The following is a 23345-nucleotide window of genomic DNA, read 5'->3' on the forward strand; positions in this document are numbered from 1 at the left end:
CCAGCTAACAGACAACACCCCCCTTTCCAAGTTTTTAAAATAACTGAAACTAGTTATTCATCTTGGACGTCAATGATAATAAGGAGTAGGCTGACCCTTCTAGATACTTGGTTTATTTACATTTTTAAAGATATTTTAAAGTAAAAGTTGTAACATTAGTTATTAGAAGAATGACTGGTTTTACTTTCAAAGATGCATTTCTAGAAGTGCATTCAAGTTTTTCTTTTAAAACTCTTAAAAATGTTTTAGGAGTTCCTATCGTGGCGCAGCGGAAACAAATCCGACTAGGAACCATGAGGTTGCAGGTTCTATCCCTGGCCTTGCTCAATGGGTTAAGGATCCAGCCTTGCGGTGAGCTGTGGTGTAGGTCGAAGACGTGGCTCATATCTGGCATTGCTGTGGCTCTGGCGTAGGCTGGCAGCTATAGCTCCAATTAGACCCCTAGTCTGGGAACCTCCATTTGCTGCAAGAGCGGCCCTAACAAGCCAAAAAATAAAAAATAAAAAGCCAGTTTTAATTAAATGAATTTTATTATATTTATAGTTGTACAACCATCATCACAACATAATTTTAGAATATTTCCATCCCAAACCCCCAGTCCACCCCCCACTTGTCTCTTTTAAAGCTCTTTTAGGGTAAGTTTTTTGTTACTTTAACTTTATTTTTCCTTTCTGAAAAGCAAACAGTGAGAGTAAATGAATAGCGATTTCTTGCTTAGTGTTTTTTTTTTTTTTAACCTTTCAATTAAAATTTTACAAATTTTGGTGTGAGGATGGAATATTCTTGGAAATGGTTGTTCCTCTTTATTCAAGAATTTCCTCTGGTATGCTAAGAGGAATAGTGAACAGTTTTACTTTGCTCCCTTTCCATGCAAAGGGAAACGTTAGTCCTGTACTTTGTTTTTATATTTCTAAGAATGATTTTAAAATGATACTTGTTGGGCCAAGTTAAAAAAAAAATTTTAAATGAGAATTCCAGTATTGCTATGCTTTTATTTGTTGCTTATGAAACCCATCTAAATTAAGATTATTCAGTCGACTTTGAAATTTTGACATTTGATCATATGATTCTTTTGCATATTATATCATCTTTTCAGAAACATGTCTACCTAGACAAATAGGATTTAAATAATAAACCATTGTTATAGCTTTTAGTTTCAGGGAGAGTGGAGCAAAAGAAAGAGACCTCCCAAGATTAAATATAAAACTGCTATTTTACTGGACACTTGTATTTTATTGAACTTATAACATAGACTTCTGTTTTGAGAAATCATTCTACTTGTTCGCCAAACGGAAAGGATGTGTTAGCTTGTTAGGTAGGTAGTTTTAGTAATAAGGAAAGCAGAATTAATAATCCTCTTCCTTACTCTTCCCTGTGCAAATTGTTGGTTTTCAGAGAGAATCCTTGTAGTTTCCTACTGGTCATGGGGAAACAAGGGAAAAAAGCTAATGATTTCTCCCAGCCAGTAAACATTAAGAAAAATCATGGTTTGGACTTACTACTGGCTTTTAAACAAAAGCCCTTGCTCACTTCCATGTTATTTGTCAAACACTCTCTTGCCTTGGGTGTTGCATTAGTTCTTCCCTCTGCCTGAAATGCTCTTCCCCCAGACAGCCTTGTGGCTGATTTCTTTCCAGTCTGTAGTCACTTATCAGTGAATTCTTTGTTCTCTTGCCATCCTATTTTAAATAACCATTTATCTCCCTCCACCCCTACCCAGTTTCCTCTCTGCCTCACTTTTCTGTGTGGTATTTATTACCATTTGGCTTTTCTCCCTCTACTAAACTTTAAACTTCTTATGAGGACAAAGATGAGTTTGGTCCATTTTATTCACTCTGTGTCCTTATTACCTCAAATAGTGCTTGGCACATAGTAGTTGTTTGGTAAACATTTGTTGAATGAATAATGTTCCTAAATGAATCTTTTCATTTTTACAGATTTCTACACAAAAATCTTACATATAACTTAAACTTGAGAAAATTTTGATAATAACATCCTTCCTTTAGAGGAGAGATTATGTATAATATCTTGGTGGAAATGTGAATAATGGGAAAGTATTAAATGATTTATGATATCTAGGTTTGGTGTCTAATATTACTCAAACATCTTTAAGATTTTTTATTCTGTAAAATAATGATATTGGGTCATTTCACAAAATTATTTTAAAGTTTAATGTTTGTATAAACGTTTGAATATTTTTCCAAAGAGCTTTGCTCTAATATTGTAGTACTGATCAAAGTGTACTGTTAATTATTTTCATGTCCATTTTCCTCTGTTAGACTTGTGTGTTCCTTGAGGTCAGGTACCAGTGAGAGAGTCTTTTTTTTCTGCACATGCTCCAGTTGCCTAGATGGTGCAAGGCGAATAGTCGCCCACAAACATGTTTTAATTCAAAGTGAAATAGTGTAATACTATTGTGCTTTTTTGCTCTCTTTAGGAATCCAAGTTCAAGGAAACAGGTGTTATCACCCCAGAAGAGGTGAGTATCGAAGATATTTTACAGCTATTTTACAATTAATAAAACTGGGTGGCTTTTTTGCTTTATAAGAAAACATCTTGGAACTTTAATTTTTGACTTGAGTAAAATTAGTTTCTGTTGACTGTATTAGCAATTTTGTACGGATTTCTACTTCCCATAGAAGAAAATGTAACTTCCCTCTCAGTTTGCCATTTCTCATTTTCCTGTAGTTCCTCTTTATTTAGAAATAAGGATGGGAGAGGGAGTGGAGAAGATTCCTACAGCTACTTATCGTACACTCGTATTTGTATTATATTGAGCTATGCAGTGGCCTCTCTGGTGTTTGCTCTGTCTTTACCCCAAACATGAGTTTTCGTGACTTTCCATTTGGAAACTTTGGCTCAATGCTTGGATGTTAAGTTTTCTGTCAGTATTCAGCTTAAATATTTATTGCTACATACTTAACACTATTTTTTAAACCGTTCTTTCACTTTTTCTACTAACCAAATAATGATGAATCAATCTGCTTAATGCTGAAACGGATGACTGTGTTATAGGCCAGTTGTGCTTTATTGAATTTTTAACATAGAATTTTTGAAGAATCATTTTACTTGTTCACCAAATCTATATGATAAAAGTGTTCAACCCTTAGGTAGTTTATTTTATTATCTTTAGAGAAATAAATTCTGATCTAAAAGTACTTTTATTTATTTATTTTTTGTCTTTTTGCCTTTTCTAGGGCTGCTCCTGCACCATATGGAGGTTCCCAGGTTAGGGGTCTAATCAGAGCTGTAGCCACTGGCCTAAGCCACAGCCACAGCAATGTGGGATCCGAGCTGTGTCTGTGACCTACACCACAGCTCAAGGCAACGCTGAATCCTTAACCCACTGAGCAAGGCCAGGGATCGAACCCGCCACCTCATGGTTCCTAGTTGGATTCGTTAACCACTGAGCCACAATGGGAACTCCTAAAAGTACTTTTAGACTCTGGTTTTGCAAATAGTTATGGTTGCATCAGACTTATGTTTTAGTCTTAATGAATGGCAAATAATGTACTCAAGCTTCATCTCTCTCACTAAAAGTATCTTCATTGGCAGTGGAACTTTACTCTTTGTTTTGAAAGAAACATTTTGAAATCAGCTGTGTTGTATGATCTGGCTGTAAATTAATTCCATGACCTCAAGCCAGAGAATTAACTGAATTCTCAGTTTTCAATTATGATGGGATCTCTTCAGTCTCAAATCCTTGTAAATTCAGAGAATGGTGTGTAGAACTGCCAGTTGCATCTAAAGTTGTCTTTATTTTTACTGAAGACACATGGTGGTATGGACAAAACCTAGAAGACATGGCTTCTAGACCTATTTCTCTAATTTCCCCTCTTCTGACTCAGGCAAATCAGTTAAGCTATCTAGGCATAGGCCTCATGTTTTCTTATCTATAAAATGAGGGGTTATGGCTTGACATTCTCTAAAGGACCCAGTCTGTCTTAGGCTCCATGTTTAATATCTTGAATGCCAAATGAAACTAAGTTTTGATCTTAAGGATATCATTAATGTTCTTGCCAGATACAATTGAGACATGACTCTTGAAACTAAGTATTTAAAATACAGAGCAGAGATGCAGGTATTTTGTTTTTCTTATATCCTTTGGCTTTATCTCCTCTATGTAAAGGTGACTAATTGGTAAATAAATAGATGGAGTTAAGAGATTCAAGTGCATGGTCATTTTAAAACAGCTACTAATCCTACAATGAATAACTGTTACCCCTAATTGTATCATGAAGTGCTTTATGAATTTTCCCCTTTTTAAACAAATGCAAGCAAGGCAAACTAGCTCCGCTCTAGCTCTGCTGGGTACCAACCATGTAATAGTGGATTGAGATAGAGCACAATTACAAGGTTTAGTTAGAATGAGTCTAAAGGAAGAAAAATGGAATACATAATTTGCTTTGGATAAATGCTATGCTGAGTTGATCTGTTCATTTGCTTTCTCTCACTCTTTCTGGGCTTCTGGCTATCAGCCTGTAAGTTTCTTTTGTTTTCATCAAGAGATGTGGAAGTATTGTATTTAAAAGAGGGACAGGTGTTATCTAATATGGTACTATCTGACTGAAAATACTTTACTATTCAACATGTATATGACTTGAAGAAGTAGACGAGTAGTGAAAGAGACAGTTTGAATAATGAAGTTGATTATCAAAATTTTAATATTGATTCTATCTTGTTATTCAGTATTATCCAGTATTTAATCACTAAGAGAAATCTGCTGTAAACAATATTGAGAATTTAGAAATTTAAAATTTTCATTTGGACATAGAAAAAAGTAATAATGGCCACTGCCAATGAGAGCAGATACGTGCATATGCTAAATATCAGTTCATTGCTATGTTGTTTTTTAGTTTTCCTTATCTTCTAGTGTTATTGTTATTTTTTTAATAGATGGCAGCAGAAGTGCTATGGAGTAAAGTGTAGAGTTTTGGAGTTCTTGTGGTTCAGCAGGTTAAGAACCCAACGTAGTGTTCCTGAGGATGCAAGTTCTATCCTGGCCTCACTCAGTGGGTTAAGGATCCAGCACTGCCACAAGCTGCATCGTAGGTGGCAGGTACAGCTCAGATTCGGCATTGTTGTGGTTGTGGCATAGGCCAGCAGCTGTAGCTCTGATTGGACGCCTAGCCCAGGAACTTCCATATGCTGCAGGTGTGGCCCTAAAAAGAATGAAACAAAACAAACAAATAAAATATAGAGTCTTGTGACCTCAAGGCAATATCACTAAAGAATTTTTAACTTTTTTGTTCTTTTTTGGCTGAGTCATAGCTACGACCTACACAACAGTTGTGGCAATGCTGGATCCTTAATCCACTGCACCAGGCCAAGAATCAAACTTGTGCTACCGAAGAGACAACACTGGATCCTTAACCCACTGAGCCACAGTGGGAACTCCAAGAATTTTTAAATTTTTAATTCTTTGTTTTGCTTGCATTAAATTAATAGTCATTTGTTGGTGGTGAATTAGTTCTTGATAGCCAGAGTTAAGTGTAGCATCTGGTTGCAGTGACCCCAAATGCTTAAACTTGGGGAAGAAAGTATTGCTTTCATTTGGGTTTTTGTCTTTAACCAGTTTAAATAGAAGAAATTCTTTAAAAGAACAGAAATGTTTTGTAAAGTTACTGTTGGGAGGACACAGCTAAATCTTATCTTGTTAAGATATCTTAAAAGAAGTTAATATTTTACAGAGTTTTACTCTCTCAAGTTAAAATAGAATATTATCTGTAGATGTATTTTCTCAATCTTTCAATTAAAGAAAGACTTTAGAAGATTAAGGATAATGTAGTTTTTTGCTGTGTAATAAACTTGTGAACCATATATGATTTTAAGTTGGAGCTTTTGTGAAATAGAAGTAATTGGGGAAGTATGGGGACACTGCAGTTGTGGTCAACATAATTTCATTTTCTGCTTTCAAAAATAGGTAGGATTTCTGTCTTGCAATAAGATCAGTTCATGTTCATGTATAATGGAAATTCTCAAAAGGTTAAACTACTTCTTCCTGAGTCTGTTTCTTATTTCTGAGAAACAAAAACTTGTAGAATGTTCAGCCTGCCCAGAAAATCCAAGATTTGATAGAGGATTCAGTTTCTTAATTTTTTTTTTTTTTTTTTTTTGGTGTATTTTCCAGTTCAGCCCAGAAGCTTCTTTTTACCCCATTGTTTGGCACTACATTTCTTACTTTTTGTTAATAATTCCTTTAATAGTGTGAAAAAAACTTTCAAAATTAAATGTTACTTAAATTTAAAAAGAAAATGGAAACCTGTGTAATATGATGTAATAAACTATTCTTACAACATAGACCTGTATTTATTTAGTAGTTTTTTCAAAGGTCTTCATTGAGCTTTCACCCATCAGCAGGAGTCTCTCTACATTTTATTCATAATAATGGTTTTTGGCATTTTTGAATCCTGTTGTGTTGCCTTTATTCATTTCATGATACTCTCTGTCTTTGGCATTATTTAATCTAATCCAATGATTAAAATTGAATAAAAATTAATAGCACTTGTTATTTTTGTTCCCAAATTAATTTGAATTTTTATGGGTGTTAAAAATGTATAGTTTTAATAATATCCAAAATTAATTTTCAGGCTGGTAAAGCAAGTTGATAATGTTTGCATTTTAATTGACTGTTAAGTATCAGGGTTACCTATGATGATCCCTTTGATATTTTGCCACCTTGCATTCAGTGATATTCAATTTTTCTTTTTTCCTTTTTTCATATTCCTTCTAAATCCTGACTAGTTTGTGGCAGCTGGAGATCACTTAGTCCACCACTGTCCAACATGGCAATGGTAAGTAATTTTGAGTGGGGAAGAGAAAGTTCATAAAAGGTATGAGTTCATAATTACGACAGTTTGCGAAATAGATTAGTGCATGAAAATTAGGATGACCAGTTAACCCTTTTGTAGTAGATTTTTCTATTAAACAGTGCCCTAGTGATACCCAGTAAAATAAATGAAGAAAAAGTGTGCATTATACTTGTTTTATTTTGCTCTCTTAGCACAAAAGATGGACATTTTGAGATAATTACCTTTCTTCATTTGCCAGTATTCCCTTTCTTTAGAGTGTCTAGGTCAGTCCTGTGGCAGATCTTTAAAAAATAATTTTCAAAAGTTTAACACATTTGGTCAGCTATTTTTTTGTTTGTTTTGTTTTGTTTTTGTCTTTTTGCCTTTCCTAGGGCCACTCCTGCAGCATATGGAGGTTCCCAGGCAAGGGGTCTAATCAGAGCTGTAGCCACTGGCCTACGCCAGAGCCACAGCAACGTGGGATCTGAGCCATGTCTGCGACCTACACCACAGGTCAAGGCAATGCTGGATCCTTAACCCACTGAGCAAGATCAGGGATCGAACCCGCAACCTCATGGTTCCTAGTCAGATTCGTTAACCACTGTGCCACAACGGGAACTTATTTTTTGAATTTTTTAATGACATTGATAAATGCAGATTTTGCAGAGTCTTGAGGTTCTTTAAGACTTTCTTTAAGATTCAAAAGTCTCTATATTTTTTAGAAGTTAGCTCAAAAGAGAGAATCATGATACCAAATAAGGTCTTAATTGGAAATCCACTTGTAACAGAGTTTCCCAATTTTTATCTTCTTTAAGTTTCTCTTTTAGTTTTAAAGAAATTTAAGCCATTTAGCAGTTCTCATAACATATTTTTAAAATATCTAAATAATAACATATTTTTTGGGTTTTTTTCCTTGTCTTTTTGCCTTTTCTAGGGCTGCTTCTGTAGCATATGCAGGTTCACAAGCTAGGGGTCTAATCGGAGCTGTAGCTACCGCCAGCCTACGCCAGAGCCATAGCAACAGGGGATCCGAGCCTCGTCTGCGACCCACACCACTGCTCACAGCAACGCCAGACCCTTAACCCACTGAGCAAAGCCAGGGATCGCACCCATAACTTCACTGTTCTTAGTTGGATTCATTAACCACTGAGCCACGACGGGAACTCCAATAACAGAATATTTTAAAACAAATTCAGTTTCATTACTTTCAGTACTTATCGATAAAACCACCTGACAGTGGCCAAAAAATTGATCCCAATACTGGCAGACTATTTTAATTAGGCTAGAATTGGGAGTTCCCGTCGTGGCTCAGGTTAACAAACTCGACTAGCATCCCTAAGGACGTGGGTTCGAACCCTGGCCTTGCTTAGTGGGTTAAGGATCCAGCATTGCCATGAGCTGTGGTGTAGGTCACAGACACAGCTCAGATCCAGCGTTGCTATGGCTCTGGCATAGGCCGGCGGCTATAGCTCCAATTGGACCCCTACCCTGGAAACCTCCATATGCTGCGGGTGTGGCCCTAAAAAGACAAAAAAATAAAAAAATAATTAGGCTAGAATTGTTTGGAATTATTTTGTTTGGATATGAGTGATTTAGCTTGTTACATCATTTTTCCCTCAGTGACACTTGTTCAGTTGTAATTGAGTCATACAGTTTTGATTTGGGAGCAGAGGTTCTAGAATTAACAAGATTATGATTGATAATGTTTTCCTTAATATCTAAAGAGCTTTAAATAATTAAACTATTTAAAAATTGCAGTTTGGAACTCTTTCATTTGTGGTCTATCACTCTTAATTTTTTTTTTTCTTTTCTTTTTTTTGCTTCTTAGGGCCGCACTGGCGGCATATGGAGGTTCCCAGGCTAGGGGTCGAATGGGAGGTACAGCTGCCAGGCTATGCCACAGTAACGCCAGATCCGAGCTGCGTCTGTGACCTGCACCACAGCTCACAGCAATGCTGGATCCTTAACCTGCCAAGTGAGGCCAGGGATCAAATCTGCAACCTCATGGTTCCTAGTTGGATTTGTTTCTACTGCACCACGACAGGAACTCCCTATCACTCTTAATTTTTTAATTTAACACTTGCAAAATAGTTCTTACTGCTTTTTTATCAATTGCTCTTTATCTTGTAGAACATTGTTTTCTATGTACAAGAAAGGGCAAAATGTCAGGTTCATTTATTTTTTATGTCTTTGTCTTTCCTATGTGTATTTCTGTTCTGTGTTTTCAGTTGTGTTCATACCGTAGAATCTCTCTGAAATAGACCCCCCCCAAGTTTTTAAAACAACATTGAGCTAGGTTCTGGTCTGTAATTTGTAATATTTCAAGTCAAATAAGTATATAAAATTAAAATAATAGTAATTTTGTAGAAAAAGAACTAAATTAGGATTTTCTTCAATATGCATGATAGACATACATTTTCTTTATTCAGATTTCTTTGTTTTAGCCCTTAATTGCCTAATTAGTTATATGATTTAGAGTATTGTTACAGGGTTAGTATATATGGACTGGATCTTTTATGAAGAAGTAATTTATAATTCCACTTCATGAATTATGATGGTTGAGATAATTATTGTAACTTAGAAATTGTTATACCACACTCCAACATCCATACTCCTGGCTCTGGTTGGGGCCAAAGGAATTATTCTTTTTATTGTTTATTTATTTATTTATTTTTTGCTTTTTAGGGCTGCACCAGCAGTATATGGAGGTTCCCAGGCTAGGAGTCGAATGGGAGCTACAGCTGCCAGCCTATGCCACAGCCACAGCAACGCTAGATCTGAACTGCATCTGCGACCTGCACCACAGCTTACAGCAATGCTGGATCCTTAACCTGCTGAGCGAGGCCAGGGATCAAACCTGCAACCTCGTGGTTCCTAGTCAGATTCGTTTCCGCTGCACCTCTTCGGGAACTCCTTTTTTTTTTGGCTTTTTAGAAGAATTATTCATTTTAAATTCATGCTAGGAACTGACCATTTCTGTCCTGTATGCTCATGTCAACAAGTGCCATCATGACTGTATTATATCATCTTCCCTCAAACTTCAGGCATTACCATGATGTTGAATTTGACAATTGGGAATGGTTTAAAGAATCCTAGAAAGCTGCCAGATTGTATTAGGGCATTTCCTGGCTTTGTCTTATGGTCACATCTTTGGTTTGAACTTTAGACTGAAGTTGGAGAGGGCAGCAGAACTTCAGATTTATGCTCATTTATATTTGTGACTGATATTACATGCCACCCCAGCCCTGACCAATTTCAGTAGGTGACCCACAGAATTTTTGAGCATATTTCTTAGCGAGTTATTTCCTAGTAGCCCCCCAAATCAGAGATGTTACATCTGGCTCTGACCCACAGGGGGAGTAGTTCTTGAGAGCAGAAGCCCCAGGCTGACTTGGCTTGATCCTGGCTCTTCCACCTTCTGGCTTTGTAATTGTGCAACCTGACTTCTTTAAGTTTCTGTTTACTTACTTATGAAATGGCACTATTAATATCCCTTACTTCTTAGATTTCTGAGGATTATATGAAAATAACGCATGTTAGAGTTCTTGAGCACTTAGTAAAAAGATTTTTTGTTTGTTTTTGATCGTTATTATTCTTAACATTATTATCTTGTGATTCAAAGCATCTTTTAAGTCTTAGTTCCAATTTTAATACAGTGGTTAGGAATATGGATCTTGTCAACCACCTACTTTGTTATGTAATGTTATGCAGCTATTTTTCTGCCTACACTTGGTTTTACGATGAGAAATACTTTAAGATTAAAAATCTGAATGAGATTCTTTTTGTTTAGAAGGAAACATAATAGTTGTATGATACAGTTCTTTGTTATTCTACCCTTTTGTCTAATATGTAATCCAAATTTTCTTGGTCTGTCTACATCCGTTGGTACATTTCACTTTTAATATTGCTATGCTCTTCAGTGGCCTGACATATATCACTTAATGGCATCCTTCCCAAACAGTCCTAAAATAGTTTTCTGAGGGGTTTGGATTATGTAGTTTGTAGATTAATGTGTGATATCTTTTGTCTCTGCCTTTTAAATTTTTTTTTTTTTTTTGTATTTTGGTGCTTTGTATTCTTTTTAAAGGGCAACAGGGGAAGAATTGAAAGTGAAGGCATACCTACCAACAGGCAAACAATTTTTGGTCACCAAAAATGGTAAGAATCATGTTGTATATATTAGTAAATTTTACACAGTTATATTTTTTAAAAAAGCCTTAGCACTTACTTATCTTAATTTATGCTTAAAGCTGTACTTACAGTTTCTCTTAGAAATTTGGAGATTTAATGAAACTCTGGATTTTCTGTTGCTAGAGTATTTTTTGCCATACTTGATTTTTATCTCTTTCCTTTTTGATATTTCTTTTTGCCAAGAATTTAGTTTTAAGATATGAAGGAAAAATACCCTAAACAAAATTGGACTTCTCATTGGATTTTTAAGCTGCCTTCATCATTATAATCATTTCACCAATTTAATTTTAATTTTCTTTATAGACTTAAATTTTTCATGGAAAGTGTAATTGTTACTACCTTTGATATCTAAAATCTGAAAGCTAGAGGTTTTATTACCCATTGTGTCAGTGAAAGATTGCCTGTAGGCATAAAAATGTTTCTGAAACAGGTATTTAGGATGTTAATGAAATTATTTATGAAGCTAATTTGAAAACAATATTAAAGATTTTTATAGTTCCTATCCAGTCACACAGCAAATACATTGATTTCTGTTCTAACTTACTTATTATAGGAAAGGAAAACATATGTACAAAACATCATTTTTTTTATTTCCTTCAGTATATGTTTCAATAAGATTTGCCATTTGTATCTTGCTTGTTTCAAAAAAATCAAGAGATTAATAGCATTTTGTTACCCCCACATCATACTGTGTTTATAATTGCTCAGTTTTAGGCTTATGAATGATACCTGTTAATTGATGTATTTGCTATATGAAAAACTTGACACCATTATTGTATAAAAGAGTAATTTAGCAGGTTAGTGAATTTTACATCGATTTATCCATGACTAATAGCTAGAGCTTAAATATAATTATGAAATTCATATTGAAAGTTACTGTAGTATTGGAAGCCAGAGGTCACCTCTACCACCTCTGAGTATGACAGGTGGTGACTGCATGTTCTGAGAGTAAAGCCATTAAAATGATGTATTATTATTCATTAGCCTGAGGTTGAACAATGTCATCTCTGGCTTCAGGCTTGCTGTTTTTTACAGATCATCAGGGTAGAGAATACTTAGAATGCTCACCGTGGAGTGGGAGTCTTCTGACTAAAGCTATTTAGGGAAAGATGAGTGTGGTCAAATAATTATGTGTCCGTGGCCTGAATGTAACTCTTAAGTACGTTTATTAGAAGTAAAATATAATACTCATCTATTATTTTGGTTGTAGAAATATATTTTATGGAATAAATTTTCTTTATTTTCCCTAATGGATTTGTAGGAAGCAGATTGTGTGCTAGTAACCGGCCTTGCCATTTTTTTTTTATAGTGCCATGCTACAAGCGGTGCAAACAGATGGAATATTCAGATGAATTGGAAGCTATCATTGAAGAAGATGATGGTGATGGGGGATGGGTAGATACTTACCATAACACAGGTAAGAGGAGAACAGAATGGCATATGTTTAAATTGTTTAAACTCTTTTGCAATCTTTTGTAACAGCTTTGATTTAAAACAAAACAAAACAAAAACATAGTTTTGTCCCAGTAGACTTTTACCTGAAAAGAAGCAGGAGGACAAATTAGAAAAAAAGAAAAGAATGCCCCGGGAGTGTGCAAAATTCCTATAGTACTGCTACTTTAGTAGCAATTTGAAAATATCCATATTGTTTTCTTTAGTTCTAAAAGCAAGAAAGCCATCAGAAATGCAGAGTATGCATACTACTTTGCTTTAGAAACCCTTATTATATGTCGTCCCATCACTCAATGACAAACTTAGGTTTCAGGACAGGAACCATGCTGTACTCATGTTTATTTTACTCAGAGACATGGCATTTAAAAATCTTTGGTAGTTTGTTGAATGATTACTGAAAGCATTGTAAGGACTATAGGCTTCATGAAGGTAGAGATTGTTGAATCTTCAATATCTAACATAATATCTGATATAGAAGTTGTTCACTACATTTTTATTAAATAATTAAATTTAAACCTTTAATAAGAATATGTTTGCACAAGCTGTTGTAACTGAATATGATTTTTTCAGTTCACGTCATTAAAACTTATTTTGCCAGAATGTCTATGTGACTGTAAATGCCTATTATTATATGCTGCTATAGCTAACTACCATTAATGATTTAGTTTTAATAAAGAAATTATGTTCCAAGTTTAAATCTAGGATACTAAAAACAAGTTTTCTGTCTGTAGCTCCTGGCAAGTAGGAGGTATATCAAATGTCTCAAACTTAGTGCTGTTAACATTTTGGGCTGAATAGTTGTCATAGCATTTCCTGTGCATTGCAGAATGTTTAGCAGTATCTTTGGGCTCTACCCACTAGACACCAATAGCATTCTCCCAGTTGTGACAACTAGAAATGTCTCTAGATGTTGTGAAATATTCTATGAAGGCTAAAATTGCTGCCCTCTGTTGAGACTCATGGCAGTAGTCAGAGGGCTAAATAATCTGCCCAGGAAAAAAGTACCTCATTGAGTCAGTTTCTCCTCTACTCTGAGTAAAGGACACTGCCATCTGTTTCATTATGATGATTTTGAAACAGATGCAGGACTTGAGCTCTTTGATTTGAAACTTTTCTTCCTTTTTTTTTTTTTTTTTTTTTTTTTGTCTTTTTGCTTTTTCTAGGGCCACACCCGCGCGCGGCGTATGGAGGTTCCCAGGCTAGGGGTCGAATAGGAGCTATAGCTGCCAAGCCTACGCCCCAGCCACAGCAACGCGAGATCCAAGCCTTGTCTTCCATCTACACCATAGCTCACAGCAACGCTGGATCCTTAACCTACTGAGCAAGACTAGGGATTGAACCCGCAATCTCATTCATGGTTCTTAGTCAGGTTCACTAACCACTGAGCCGCAGCGGGAACTCCTGAAACTTTTCTTCTTTAATAGGTTGAAAGTTATATCAATGCCCAGAGAAAATAACAGATTGAATAACTTCTTAAAATAATTTCAAATACCATCATATTTTCCCACTGAGTAGTGCTATTAGATGGCTCCCCCTCACCCCCACCCTGATCTTTCCATTATCTTGCAGCTGCTCCGCCTTAGTCTTCACATGATTGGAAGAAATGGGTAGCACGTCTGTAGGAAATTGTTGATTGACTAGAGCCATGGGTTATAGCACTGTTTCTGATGTCAATAAGTTTCTCTTTTGTCAAGTTGTATTGTGTTTCATAATCCCTATCCCAAAATCCAGGTACATTTTTACAAAGGCGTTAATCGCAGAGATAAGTAGTTGTCAGTATGATTGGATGGACAGAAATCTGTTACAGAAATTCTAAAGAAATGCTTACCTTACTGACAGAAGACAAATATCATTTTCTTTTCTTTTTCTTTTTCTTTTTTTTTTTCTTTTTTTGCTTTTTAAGGCCACACCTGTGGCATATGGAGGTTCCCAGACTAGGGGTCAAATTGGAGCTACAGCTGCCGGCCTACACTACTGCCACAGCAACAATGGATCTGAGCCCTGTCTGTAACCTACATCACAGCTCACAGCAATGCCTGATCCTTAACCCACTGAGCAGGGCCAGGGATTGAACTCACAACCTCATGGTTCCTAGTCGGATTCGTTCCGCTGAGCCACAATGGAAACTCTAATTTCTTATGTGGAAAACAATATAGTATCATATGTCAGTTAATTTGGTGTACATAATAAATGCTAAGTAATGTCTATGAGAGGTACGCTTGGAATTTTAAGTTTAAATTATATTCTGATTGTATTAAGCAGTGCTTCCAACTGACTCACAAGTTCAGGGTACCTAGTCCTTATTTGCCTTAGTTACCTTTGCTTTATCCCTGCTTTTCTTCTCTCATGTTTCTTTTATTTCTGTTAGCCCTTGTATTAGTCATAGTTCTCCAGAATAACCATGGATATAGATATAGATAGGTTTATTTTGAAGAATTGGCTTATGCGATCATGGGAACTAGAAATTCTGAAATGTATATAGGGCAGGCTGGCCAGCAGCCTGAAGACTCAGGGAAGGCTTGATTGCTGTGGCTGGAGTCTGAGGGCAGTCTGGAGGCAGAATTAATTCTTCTTCTAGAACACTTCTGTCTTTTTCTCTTAAGGCCTTCAATTGCTTGAATGAGGCTCACACACATTGTGGAGGGTGATCTGCTTTACTGCTTTACTCTATACTGACTTAAATGTTAAGCACAGCTAAAAATACCTTCATAGCAATGTCTAGACTGGTGTGTGATCAAACATCTGGACACAGTTACCTACCCAGGTTGACATAAAAAATCAATCATCACAACCCTTGAGAGTATTACCTTCATTAGAGTCATTTGAGCTTTCCTTTCTTTTACTGGAATGTCCTACTATTAGCAGACTCTGGTTTACTACTACATTACATTTATACAGTAGAAGAGGTTTATTTTCTTTATGCGAAGTAGTAAATTCAATAAATTGTTTTGTAATACCAATTCATTATATGAATATTTGGGTTTTACTGTTAGAAAATAATCATACCTATTATAAAATAATTTCTAGGAGTTCCTGTCATGGTGCAGTGGTTAAGGAATCCAACTAGGAATCATGAGGTTGTGGGTTCGATCCCTGCCCTTGCTCAGTGGGTTAACGAACCAGCGTTGCCATGAGCTGTGGTGTAGGTTGCAGACGCGGCTTGGATCCTGCGTTGCTGTGGCTCTGGCATAGGCCCGCGGCTACAGCTCCGATTTGACCCCTAACCTGGGAACTTCCATATGCCGTGGGAGCAGCCCAAGAAATAGCAAAAAGACAAAAAAAAAAAAAATAAAAAATAATAATAATAATAATTTCTAGAAAAACTACTATGAAGTAAAAGCTTTATGCTAGAGCTATGGGTTGTGACATTTTCCATTTATAAAAGTGATTCATTGTTTAGTTTGGATATATTGAACAGATATATCAAAGCTTTAGAAGATTAAAAAAAGGAGCACAGCATATTTTGTATTTAGAGTTTTTTTTTCTTTAATATTTCCCATCCTTGTTGAACTGTCTGAGAACATTGATGGATATTTTGAATTAGAAATATTATTTAGCTGATGTGTGTGCAACCATCTGCTTAATGCCACCTTCTTTGATGCAAGTAGCTGCTTAATGAGGTACAGTGGACAGAGCATTTAACCCAAAAGTCAGCAGGTGTCGATTTGAATTCCAGGTTCTTCATGTAACTGTGAAACTTAAGCAAGTTACTCTTACTCTAGAGACTTTATTTCTTTATAGGGAGAAATTATTACCTTAACTACCTAACAGAATAGTATTTGTTACTATATAAGATGTGGAAACATTAAAATAGAAAATCTGAATAAATGTGATGTTACTTACCTCTGGATAGCCCAGATTTCTGAAGGAAATAGTGTATTTAATATAACCAGTATTTTGTTGACAAAATTTCAATGCAAGTTTAAAAGTAAACATGACTCCTGTAATCTCTTAATCTGTTCACTTTCTGAGAATGTTTATTTTAATAGACTCACAAAGGAAAGTAAATAAGTGAAGAATAGTAAATGAATGATAGAGTAGGATAATTCATGGAAAAATTATTAAATTGATATTTAACATTATTTTGTTTTTAATTTGAAAGATGCCTTTGGAATTATTTATTCCTATTAGAGTTCATTTATAAAAGTGCTACTAACATTGCTTCCTCATTTCAGAGAACTTGTGAGTGTTATTGTATTGCTCAAATCAGGATCAAATGGAGGATGTTTACAACTTAATTATTATTTTCTGCTGAATTTTAAACAGGTATTGCAGGAATAACTGAAGCAGTTAAGGAGATTACACTGGAAAGCAAGGTACTGGTTAGTTATATTTCAAAATTCAGTGACCTTGTTATTTGCATATATATATATCTATATATATACACACACACACATATTTTAAGATTACTCATATCATTCTTACACAGCTCTATTATCAAGTTCTTTTAAATTCCAACTATTTTATTCCCTCTCATTTTTCAATATCAGCATACCAAAACTCTACTGTCTCCCAGGGTTTTTTCTCTTTTCCTTACTCTGTCAAATGGTTAGGAAAAGTATTTTTGAGATTGTAACTGGTTAAAACCTATACATTCTTACTAATTGAGAAGACTTCTCTAGGCCAGTTTAAAAGAAATGACTTTTTTAGGTTTAAGTACCAAACATTCTGTAAGTGGAGGTTTTTTGAGGGGATTTATTTATTTGCTGATTAGTAGATGCTGATGGTATATTGTTTAAAATCTGTAGTAATTCATTTTTCTTCTGTAGTTTCTTAATAATTTACTGCTAGTTTGAGGAGTTTCTTGGAGTTTTTTGTTTTTGGCTTTCGTTTTCCTTTTGAAAATTTAAGAGAAACTTTAGTGTATCTTTTTTTTTTTTTTTTTTTTTTTTGGCTATTCCTGTGGCATGCGGAGGTTCTTGGGCCAAGAATCAAACCCATACCACAGCAGTGACCAGAGCCACAGCAGTGACAGTGCCAGATCCTTAACCAACTGTGCCACAAGGGAACTCCAAGATTGTGACATTTTGAATGAATGGAAGCTAAGTTAGTTGGGTTTTATTGTACAGTTTATATGGGGGGAGGGTAAAAATATATCATTGAGTAGAACTTTTCTGTTTGAAAGTTTTCAGTTAATTTAGATTATCTGCATTATATTAGTTTTTCATTTCTATAGAAAGAATAAAGTTGTTTTCATATTTTTATATAGTTTGAAATGATAGGAAAAAAATAGTACAAAATGCCTCCCCCATTTTCTTAACTGTTGTGTTAATAGTCAGGTGTTCCTCTCTTGTCTTTATGGAACATTCAACTACAGTAGTTCCAAGTTTTTTAAGATATTCTTCTTTGTGTGTTTTTGTCAGTCGGCTTTTTTGGGATTTGTTACTGGGGCATAACAGAAGGTATCAAAAACCAAAACAAGTTGTTGTCATTGTTTTTCTAGTGTACAATTTTATGCTTGCTAGAGATTAAAGTTCACTTTGTTAGCCTGATAATTCATCCTTTTGAAGTTCTGCTTTTTGGGAGAGTTTGAATAACTAAGGCAAAATAACATAAATGGCTTTGTTGCTTCAGAAGCTCTTGTTTACTCCAGCCATTAGTATGTATACTTCAGGCTTTGGGAGTGAAAATGACAGAGGAGTGTAGAAAGCATTCCTTTGATAGATTTATGGTATGTCTTTCAAGGATTTTTAATAACTGCAATAATGATTACTGTTGTACTTGATTTCCCTTTTAACATCTTTATGTCCTACTAAAGGTAGAATACTTAGAATACTTTAAACCTGGAATATATCTTCCTTCATTTCCTGTTTAATATAGAATTCACATGATTTTTTATAATTTAGTGCTTAGAATACTTGCTAACCAGATCCGAAATTAATCTTTGTTGATGATTTCTACTGTATCAACTATAAACATCACCAACATGATTAAAACTTCTCTTAATGATCAATTTGTTACATATTGGTGTATCTGAAAATTATCCAGATGCTGACAGTTTTTCTTTATGTAATAATGATACCTACAATTAAGTTTCTGGTGGTAAATAAAACTATCGCTGACTAGAATTGTAATTTAGGTGAAACTAAATGTCCAATTTTTTGACCTACCTTGACTTCAGATTTTTAAGATATTAATTTGGTGAAAATGATAATTATATATTATGTTAGGCTTATCTTTGGTTAAGATTATATCATTCTGGTATGAATATAGCTAAGAAATTGAACTAAAATCTTCTGTGTTGTAATAATTGTAATTGCCTAATTCAGCCAGGATGGTTTTAACACATTAGAGAATATAATACTTGATTTATAATAATAAATTTAACTTATAAATGTATCGTGATATATAAGTATATCCTTTTCCCTTTAAATTAATGGCATGAATTAACTTTCAGCTGATTTTATAATACTAATGAATTGGCTAACTAAAAATACTATTTTGTTGAAAATACAACTGGCAACTATTTTTAGAAGACTCTTGGTGCTTCTGTGATATGCCTTATATTTTTTCAGCCACAGCACTTAGCACACCACTTAATGATTGGTTTATGGATTTATCATCTGAAGTAGGGGTTTCTTGAACATAGGAAATATCTTATTTTTACAGTGGTTAGCACTGTGCTGGCATGTGGCTCCTCAGTATTTGAATATATTTAAGCAACTTTAAATATAATTCATTTCACAGGATGGTATTAAACTCCAAGATTGTTCAGCATTATGTGAAGAGGAGGAAGAGGAAGATGAAGGAGAAGCTGCAGATATGGAAGGTATTTATGTTCCACATTTTCTTTAGCCACAATAAAATATTAATTTTATTTATTTTTTTAGCTGAGTAAAGCATTTAATTTTTTTACAGATTTTTATTTTTTCCGTCGTAGCTGGTTTTCAGGGTTCTGTCAAAAGTATTAATTTTGGAATATATGTAACTCATGTGATTAAGAATTCTACTTCACTGAGTTCTAAATTTTAACAGTTGCGCTTATGATAATGATCCTTATCTCTTTTTTTTCTGTCCATGCCTGCGGTATGTAAAAGTTTCTATGCCAGGAATCGAACCCACTATGCAGTTGTCGCTTATGCCACAGCTGTCCAGGTTAACACTGGATCTTTAACCTGCTATACCACAAGGGAACTTCCTGATAGTGATTCTTAATGAGGCCTTTTGAACCACACAGAATCCCCTCACTGCTCTCTGAAATCACTGAGGATTGCAGCTGAGAATCAGTTACAAGAGATTAAAACCCACTGTACTTAACAGAGCACAGTAATTACAGTAATACAACTCTAAAAGTATATGGCTAGGGGGTTCCTGTTGTGGCTCAGCGGAAACAATCCGACTGGTATCCACAAGAATGCAGGTTCAGTCCCTGGCCTCGGTCGGTGGGTTGGGGATCTGGCATTGTCATGAGCTCTGGTGTAAGTCGTAGATGCAGCTCGGATCCCGAGTTGCTCTGGCTGTGGCATAGGCCAGCATCTCTAGCTCCTGTTCCACCCCTAGCCTGGGAACTTCCAAATGCTGCAGGCGTGGTCCTAAAAAGAAAAAAGAAAAAAAAAAAGTATATGGCTATTCAGAGCTTCATATTTCACTAGCATGATAATCTTTAATACAGGTGAGACCTCGGATATTTAAAATTAGATAAAGAAGTTGCTGTCATCAGGACAACCTTTCTGTTAAAGCCAATCTGTCTTTATTATTCTTATCTTCTCTGTGTTATTTATTTGATTCTGTTAACCTTTTCCTCCTCCTTTTTTTTCCCCCTTGGTTTTTATGACATGAGGTTTTCCTTTTCCTTTTTTGATTGTTTCTTCTAAGTCTTCTGGGGTTCTTTTACTCTGCCTAGCTGTTCAGCTATTAAATGTTACTATTTCATGGAGTTTCACTTTTCTCTCCTCACTGCCTATACTCCCAGGTAGATTTGTGTCTACGCTTATGGCTTCTGTAATTGCATACTTTGGTTTGCCACAAAATGGTGTGTGACAGGAAAAAAAATGGTGTAAATTGCATTAGAATCTCTATGAGAGTTTAAATATGAATATATGTATGTTTATAGAGAGAGTAGGCAGTTGGAAAAAAGAAGAGAATATAAAAAAGGGTAGGCATTTTGTAGGCTGAAAGGTTGTTAAATCCCCCAAATTCATAGAATTTACAGGGACATAGACACATCTTATAGCAGGAAGAAGTAGAAGATAATGACAGTAAGAGCCGAAGCACCACATAATGGCAGGTGGTACTTGCCAATGAGGAGGTGACAGCATGGCCAAATAGCCAGAGTAAGCTTTATTCAAAAGTACTGTTCAGCTTTGTTTCCTACACGACTTCTGAGTTTCCATGAAACCTAGCTGTATATCTGTTCCTGAATTCTAGTGAGAGTCTTAACCTTTTTTTTTTTTTTGTCTTTTTGCCTTAGTTTCTCGGGCCGCTCCCACGGTATGTGGAGGTTCCCAGGCTGGGGGTCTAATTGGAGCTGTAGCCGCTGGCCTGCACCAGAACCACAGCAACGTGGGATCCAAGCCACATCTGGGACCTATACCACAGCTCACGGCAACGCCGGATCGTTAACCCACTGAGTGAGGCCAGGGATTGAACCCGCAACCTCATGGTTCCTAGTCAGATTCGTTAACCACTGAGCCATGACAGGAACTCCAAGAGAGTCTTATCCTTGTTTCCATTGTAAACCCATCATTTGAAGAAATCCAGATGAGTTACTAGCAGCCAAATTTGCTCACAGCAACTTCATACACCCTGTCTGTGCTCAGGACTTCCATGTCTAAACCTCCAACCCAGATCTCCTGAACTTCAGATCTACTTCTTTAGTTTCATTTCCACCTAGATGTCTCGTAATTGTCAGAGCCACCTTCTTGCACAAATACTCTTTCTAGAGTGCATCTGTCTGAATAGCATGCAGTTGTCCAAGTTGGAGTGGGGAATCTTATGAATAAAGTCTTGTTTTTAGAGTACAAGCTGTGGGATTGCCTTGAATATCTGCAGCCTTTTAGTGTGTTTGTTACATTTTCCTTGGATAGAGTTAAAGAATTGCCATGTATGGAATTTTGCTTAAAGAACAATGTCCTTGGTATCCAACATAACAGTTAATTTTCACTCATTATTTAACAAATATTTATAGAGCAGTACAGTATCTATGTATCAAGTACTATATTTGGTGCTAGAGATAAGGCAGTAGACACGATCTCATGGAGCTAATATTTGATTTGGAGACACAAACCAAAAACAGTAGATGAGCAAAACATATACTGTCTTAGATGGTTATAAAGTGCTGAGAGACAAATAAAGGCAGGAGGGGGTAGGGAGTTTTGTGGTAGGATGAGTCTTATTTTTAAATAGGTTGGTCAAGAAAAGCCTCATTGAGAATATGCCTTTTGAGTAAAGCTTGGCAGGAAGCAAGTGAACAAACTATTTGGATATCTGAGGAAGGGTTCAAAGGCCCCAAAGTAGGAGCATGTGTGGCTTGTATAAAATACTGCAACGAGGCTTCTATGTCCAGAGAGGAGGGAGGGGAGTGTAATAGGGCCTGGAGTCAGAGGGGTATGGGGACCAGATAATGAAGGGCCCTGGCTTTAACACAGAGTGAGACAAGAAGCATTGGAGGGTATTTCTAGGTACAGGAACAACTGAAGATGAGATTTAACATTTTAACAGGATAACTAACTGTGACCACACTGCCGAGAATAGACTGAAAGGGATGGGGACATTTAAATGGCTAGTTTGACAATCTAGGCAAGACATAATTGTGGCATGGGCTTGATTGGTAATTAGAAGTGATGAGAAACTGCAGAATTCTGGACATATTTTGAGGGTAGGGCCAAGAGGATTTGCTGCTGCTGGGTTGGATGTGACATGAGAGACACAGGGTAGTCAAGTGTGACTCCAAGATTTTTTATCTGAGCGTCTGGAAAGATGTCATTAATTAAGATAGGGAAAAAATGTAGGACTGAACAGCTTTGGAGGGGGAGTCAGGAGCCTAGTTTTTGACATATGCTGTTTGTGCTTATTCATTGGAGCCATAAGTAAACAATCAGGTGTCCAGGTCTGCAGTTAGGGAATAAATTTGAAGTCATCAGCTTTTAAAGCTATTGGGACTAAATGAAAGCATCAAGGAAGTAGATGTGAATAGAGAAGAGACAAGGTCCAGAAACTGGGGTCTTGGTTACTATAGATGATGAAGAGGAAGCAGCATAGGAGATAGTGAAGAAGAAGCTAGCGGGGTGGGAGGAACGCCAAGAAGATGTAGTATCGTACCTGAGAGAAATCGTTCCAGCGGGAAGGAAATAAAACATACCACATGTTCCTGAGGGGTCATTGAGATGAAAACTGGGAATTTACCATTGGATTCATCAAAGTGGAAGTCACTGATGACTTTAACGGGTATGTCTTATGCAATTATGTATATAATAAATAGCCTCATGCACTCTGTGGAGTCTCTGAGGAATTTGCAGTATTATTATGCCAAATGGTATCTTTAACAGACTGTAGCACAGACCAAACCTTAAGTGTGCTGACTTTTTATGACTCTGTCAGGTAAAGTCCGCTGCTTTGGAAGTATAGCATTAGCTCCCTCGTACTTATTCAATATCTGTAGTCGGAAACAAAAGCAAACCCAGGATTTGAATGATATTCTGAATATGAATTTGTTTTAGTAAAAAGTATTTTGAACTTGATTAATCTTTTGTTGCTTTTTATAACAGAATATGAAGAGAGTGGATTGTTGGAAACAGATGAGGTTTGTAAATTGAGTTTTATTTAGTTATTTTTAATGAATAAACTTGGATTAGTATTCTTAGTAATACTTTGATCTAGCAAATAAATTTTTATATGTGTACATTGCTTATAACATATAGCATTTTAGCTTTGAATTTTGTTATATCTGCTTTTGAAAAAAAATACATGGGT

The 23345-nt window shown here is 35.8% G+C and overlaps 1 protein-coding gene across 1 annotated transcript in view; it reads left to right on the forward strand.

Moving 5' to 3' along the window:
* ATG3 (autophagy related 3) overlaps positions 1-23345 on the forward strand; it is a 30488-nt gene that overhangs the window by 1327 nt on the left and 5816 nt on the right. The window contains exons 2-8 of the mRNA XM_003132682.6: positions 2438-2479; positions 6745-6794; positions 10879-10949; positions 12292-12399; positions 16701-16750; positions 19122-19203; positions 23141-23175. Of these exons, the coding sequence (XP_003132730.3) occupies positions 2438-2479; positions 6745-6794; positions 10879-10949; positions 12292-12399; positions 16701-16750; positions 19122-19203; positions 23141-23175 (438 nt within the window). The remainder of the gene's footprint in view (positions 1-2437; positions 2480-6744; positions 6795-10878; positions 10950-12291; positions 12400-16700; positions 16751-19121; positions 19204-23140; positions 23176-23345) is intronic.

The sequence above is a fragment of the Sus scrofa genome, chromosome 13 (genome assembly GCF_000003025.6).
Source record: "Sus scrofa isolate TJ Tabasco breed Duroc chromosome 13, Sscrofa11.1, whole genome shotgun sequence".
Classification (NCBI taxonomy): Eukaryota; Metazoa; Chordata; class Mammalia; order Artiodactyla; family Suidae; genus Sus; species Sus scrofa.